The sequence below is a fragment of the Acyrthosiphon pisum genome, chromosome A1 (genome assembly GCF_005508785.2).
Source record: "Acyrthosiphon pisum isolate AL4f chromosome A1, pea_aphid_22Mar2018_4r6ur, whole genome shotgun sequence".
Classification (NCBI taxonomy): domain Eukaryota; kingdom Metazoa; phylum Arthropoda; class Insecta; order Hemiptera; family Aphididae; genus Acyrthosiphon; species Acyrthosiphon pisum.
The window spans coordinates 3,820,616-3,825,921 of record NC_042494.1 but is presented as its reverse complement, the minus strand read 5'-3'; the positions used below and the strand labels follow the sequence as shown (position 1 = coordinate 3,825,921).

Below are 5,306 nucleotides of genomic sequence, written 5' to 3'. Positions count from 1 at the left end.
TATTCTAGAAACAGAAGTTATTCCTTGGCATGATGGCCGCCATTGGTAATATCCACAATATACCATTAAAGTATATTTGGTTTATTTTTTATTTGAACTTTTTGTTTAGGACTTGGATATGACCAAATCAAAGACAAACTTCCCCATGACATCGACGTCGCTTGTCGTAATAGTGCCACTAGTTGCACAATATCGGGTCCAGTTGAAAGCATCAACGAGTTTGTGTCACTACTTATGTCCGAAGGTGTCTTCGCGAAATCCGTCAACGTTGGTGGCATAGCGTTTCACAGTAGATATATTCAATCCGCTGGTCCGACTCTACTTAAATATTTAAAAGATGTTTGTTCAGCAATTAAATTAATTATATTATTTTCATTCCAACTTAATCCATATATTTTTTTTTTTATAGGTGATCAAAGTACCAAAGAAAAGGTCGTCTAAATGGCTTAGTAGTTCGTTGCCGGAAACTGAATGGGAATCTGACCTCGCAAAATATTCTTCTCCAGAATATCATACAAACAATCTATTGAGTAGTGTGTTATTGGAGGACGTTCTAAATCACATACCAAAAGACGCGATTACAATTGAAATTGCTCCACATGGTCTTCTTCAAGCAATTATAGAAAAAGCATTACCTGAAACAGTAACCAATATTTCACTGACAAAAAGAATTTATGGAGATTCGGTTCGATTTCTACTTACCTCTATTGGAAAGTGAGTCATCATAGTTAAATGTCATTATTATAGGATAATGGTTTATGTTAATATATGTAAACGAAATTATTATTCTTCATTTATACTAATTTATTTTAGAATGTATACTAGTGGATTAAATCCCAAAATAAAAGAGCTGTATCCAACAATACAATATCCTGTAAGTCGTGGAACACCTTCAATTTCCGGTTTACCGTTTTGGGACCATACTGAAAAATGGTCTGACGAACCCCATAATCTTGTAAGTAAATCTTTGGTCGACAAACCAACATTTATACGTACTTATTTAGCATTATGTTTAAATTTTATCTTTATCATTGAATAACATTTTTGATTCTGAGCGGAGCGATGAATGTATAGATTTTAAAACGATATGTGTTTATTTATTTATTTTTTTTTTATGTGCGTCTATCATCCCTTTTTAAGACAGTAAAAATGCTTAGATTTTCTTCAACAGTAGGTTAGGTTAGGTTATGTTATTGGCTCATAGGAATGTAAATCTAGTTGGTAGTTTGGTGGTTCAAAAGTAAAATATTACCTGTCATTTTCAAAAGCGCTGGGAAAATCAAAAAAAAATAAAATAAATTTTGGTTTTTAGTAGATACATGAAATTACCATCACGATTTTATTTTAGCATTTTTCATGCATCAAACAATTATTTAAATATTTTTACTTCTTTTGAGGTATTGCGGACATTTTTAGTTTAATTTTCTATATATGTCAATACAAATTTTATTCGTTGGGTCAAAAAGCATGAAAATTAATTACAATGCTTCTAATAAGTTTTTACAATAGAAATTGAAATATATTAAAACACATTTTTTATAATCATTTCATGTAAAAATCTTAAAAATTTCTAAAATATTTTGAGTTAGAAATTCATAAAAAATTGTCTTTATAAACTTAAGATTTGAAAAATTAATACAAGATTCCTTATAAGTTTTTCTACCTTTATCAAAAATACAGGCTACAGAAAAGTCAAAATTAAAATTTTTATGAGCTTTTGAAGTTCGAATTTTACAACTTTGGATATTCACTTAATTTCTCGCGTAGTGATCTTCTTATTTTGTTGTAATTGAAAAACCAATAACTGTAGATATTAGAAATTTAGACTATATTTTTATTTTATCAATTTCCAAACTTAATAAAATGTTAAAAATATTTTGAATTATTTTGGGCTGTTTGCGGACATTTCCAATCTTGAATTTTATAGTTTTTTTTTTCTATGAATGTCAATACAATATTATTATTCGTTGGGTTCAAAAGCTTAAAAATTGAATACAAGATACCTGATAAATTGACATAATAGCAATTGAAAAATATTAAAAAATTTAAGCACTTTAAAATAATTTTTTTTAAATTTGACAAAATATCGAAAGCTTTCAATTGTTGCAATTAAAAAATTATAAAATGTTCAATTTTCATAGATAAGGATTGGAAGTGTAAAATAAAGATTCTCATAAATATTTCATACTTAATGTAATAAAAAAAAATCCGAAATATATAAACACAATTTTTTTTTTACAGACATTTTAAATTCAAATTTCGACCATTTTACATATTCAAATCAAGAATAACGATTTTAGTTATTTTGTTGCTATTTAAAAATATTAATCGTCGATATATAAAACTTTTAGTGTATATTATTATAAGTATATATACTTTATACACACAATGGCATTTTTAAATGTATTTTTTTGGCAATAATGAATTTAACCTACTGTAGTGGATACTAATGCCTAATACTGAAATTAATTACTTTAATCTCAATAATAATATCATAAAATGTACCTCATAAGAGTCATAACTACTTAGCAATATTCTATGCTGACATACCATGTTCACTCAAAATTATTATTCGCATACAATGGTTTTATATCATTGAATAAAAATGTATCACCGTCTGTTACAATAACTCACTACTTACCCGGTATTTTTTTTAAATTTTTATATGTAAATTGTTATTTATATTTAATTTAAATTCAATAAAGTTTTAAGTGATGCTTAAATATCTATACTTCCTTATAAAAGAGAATAAACCAAGTTGCTACCGGTGACAGCGCGCTTATCCCACAAAATGGCATACGAAGAAGAGTCGGTGGAAAGGAAAAAAAGTGCGTAAACTGGTGTAATCTCTTTTAAAATAGAGTTTATGTAAAGTAAGATCAAGAATAATTACTAGGTTTTAAAATTCTACATTGATCTAAAATATAAAATATCATTTTAGCGAACAGTCCATCCCAGTTTTAATCAACCTTTTTGATTTTTTTTTGGGAATAAATTTAAATCTTTTATTGCATTTTATTTGGTATTTCTATTGATCATGAAATATTCATCCGTTGAAATTGTGAATTTTTTATGCTAAATAACTAAAGATAACAACAAGAAATCACATCACTTATTAGTTATTTTTCCACAACTTACAGTCTGATTTCTAGAGAAATTTACTGTAGTTGAAATAAAATGTGTTAATTGATAATTTGCATACAAATTTGTTTTAGGTAAAATCTGGTGAACACGTAATATCCTTAGTACTTGATGAAGATAAACATTTAGCTCAGTACCAATTCCAAGGGCAACATATAATACCATTTTCATTTATATTAGTAAGAAAATATCATAAATTATTTTTTTGGTTTGTAAAATATTAATATAATATATTAAAATTTTCAGTTTAATGTTTGGAAGACATTTATTGAAATAAACTCTAAAAGTTTGTATGAAAAATCGATTCAAATTCCAAATCTTCGGTTCAAAAATAATGTTAAAATACATCCGACCGGTATTTTCTATATTTATTTTATAAATATTGTAAAAATGCATTGAAAATCAAATTTTGTTTTCAGATTCCTCTCATTGTTACATAATGATTCAATTGGGATCTGGTCTTTTTGAGTGCGATGTGGACAATGAGGTTATTTTATCAGGCGCGATAAGTTTTTTAAATAATATAGTCTTACGTTCAAATGAAGAAAAATCAATAAACTTTGACAACACAACTGACAACTTACTTTGCAATGTGTCAGAAAACGAGATATATTCAGTTTTAAAAAACAACGGATTCAATTTAGGATTCAAAAACATCACAAATCTAAATGTTTATAAAAATAATATCCAAGGTTCCGTAAAATGGGAAAACAATTGGATTTATTTTTTGGAGTGTCTTTTTAAGTTTCCGTTTTTAGAACATTTAGGCATGGGCCCCATTGAAATTCCAGTTTATATAAGAGAAATGTTTATAAATCCTGCGTTATTTGAGAATCGTTCAGAGAAAGGTACATTCAAAATACTAATTATATTTATCAATGATTCTAGATATAATGTAATATGTAGTATAATGTATTAAACTAATAATATTTATGATTCTAGATATAATGTAATAACAATATATTTTGTTGATAGATATAAGCGTAAATTACAACATACTATCAAATGAAGTAACTTGTGATGGAATTAAAATATTAGGGGTTAAAAACGCACCTATATCATTACCCATACTTAACTCTGCGGTAGTGAAATTACAAGAAAAATCCTTTACTAAATTCAACAATTTAAAATGCAAAGTACGTACATATTTAACTACACAGTAAATGAGTAACATTTGTTATAGATAAAATGCTTAACTAGTTTGTTTATAAGCTAATTACATTAATAACATAATTAGTTAACTAATCTTATTTTATCTTTTTTGTCTGTAATATTAGCTTTTTCCAATTCAATTTAAATAATCCCTAAAAAACTCTAATGAATGAATGAATGAATGAATTATTGTTCTTATTTAATCACGCTGTATGTGTATCCGTAATAATTTCAAACACGAATAAAGAAATAAAAATTCTTTGAATTAATAATATAGTTGAAAAAACGTGTAATTGTCAAATTATAGGTACTAAAAACTATTACTGCAATCAGAATGAAATTGAGTATAGGTCTGATTTTTAAAATAAAATATTAAGTTATTCACACAGATCATAAATTAAAAATATAACTAACTAACTTTTTTTCATTGAGTTAACTACCTAAGTTATTTTCTCTATAGAACATCAAACTTATTGCTATTGTATTAGTACATTTCAAAGAATAACTGCACCCCTTCTGGACATCTCGTATAGTTTGGGCTATGGTAATATTGTTTGCTTTATTTCTCTGAGCTTGTTATTATTGAAATTAGTCCACAGACTTTGTCATTCATAAATATAATTGAATTTAAAGAAATCATATTATAATGATTGTAACATGATATACATGATAATATGTAAAAATTGCGATGATTGTAAATGCATCATGGTATAATAATATATATATATATGGAATTAATACCATTTTAAATCAAAACATAATTACAAATCATGTTTTATACAAATTTCAATTTCATTCAATTTGCATAAATATTCCATCTCTAAATGAAGTTTAATAATTTAAAAAACCAAACTTACTTAAAAATAGTCTGAAATGAAACAGAAAAGAATGGAAATAAATGTTAAAAGAAGATTGGTTATCTTATTTATTATTTATTTTAAGTCACTGACTAGTTAAGCACCCTGACCACTGACTAATTTATTATTAAAAAAAAACATTTGTTTAAATAAATG

General features: G+C 25.9%; 1 protein-coding gene across 1 annotated transcript in view; it reads left to right on the top strand.

The window, feature by feature from the left end:
- The window catches only part of LOC100569297 (fatty acid synthase-like), a 12,693-nt gene continuing 7,387 nt past the window's right edge, over nt 1-5,306 (top strand). Inside the window, exons 1-8 of the mRNA XM_029487672.1 lie at nt 1-45; nt 110-339; nt 410-714; nt 814-955; nt 3,216-3,320; nt 3,388-3,496; nt 3,561-3,989; nt 4,117-4,277. Coding sequence (XP_029343532.1) covers nt 30-45; nt 110-339; nt 410-714; nt 814-955; nt 3,216-3,320; nt 3,388-3,496; nt 3,561-3,989; nt 4,117-4,277 — 1,497 coding nt within the window. The 5' untranslated portion in view covers nt 1-29. The remainder of the gene's footprint in view (nt 46-109; nt 340-409; nt 715-813; nt 956-3,215; nt 3,321-3,387; nt 3,497-3,560; nt 3,990-4,116; nt 4,278-5,306) is intronic.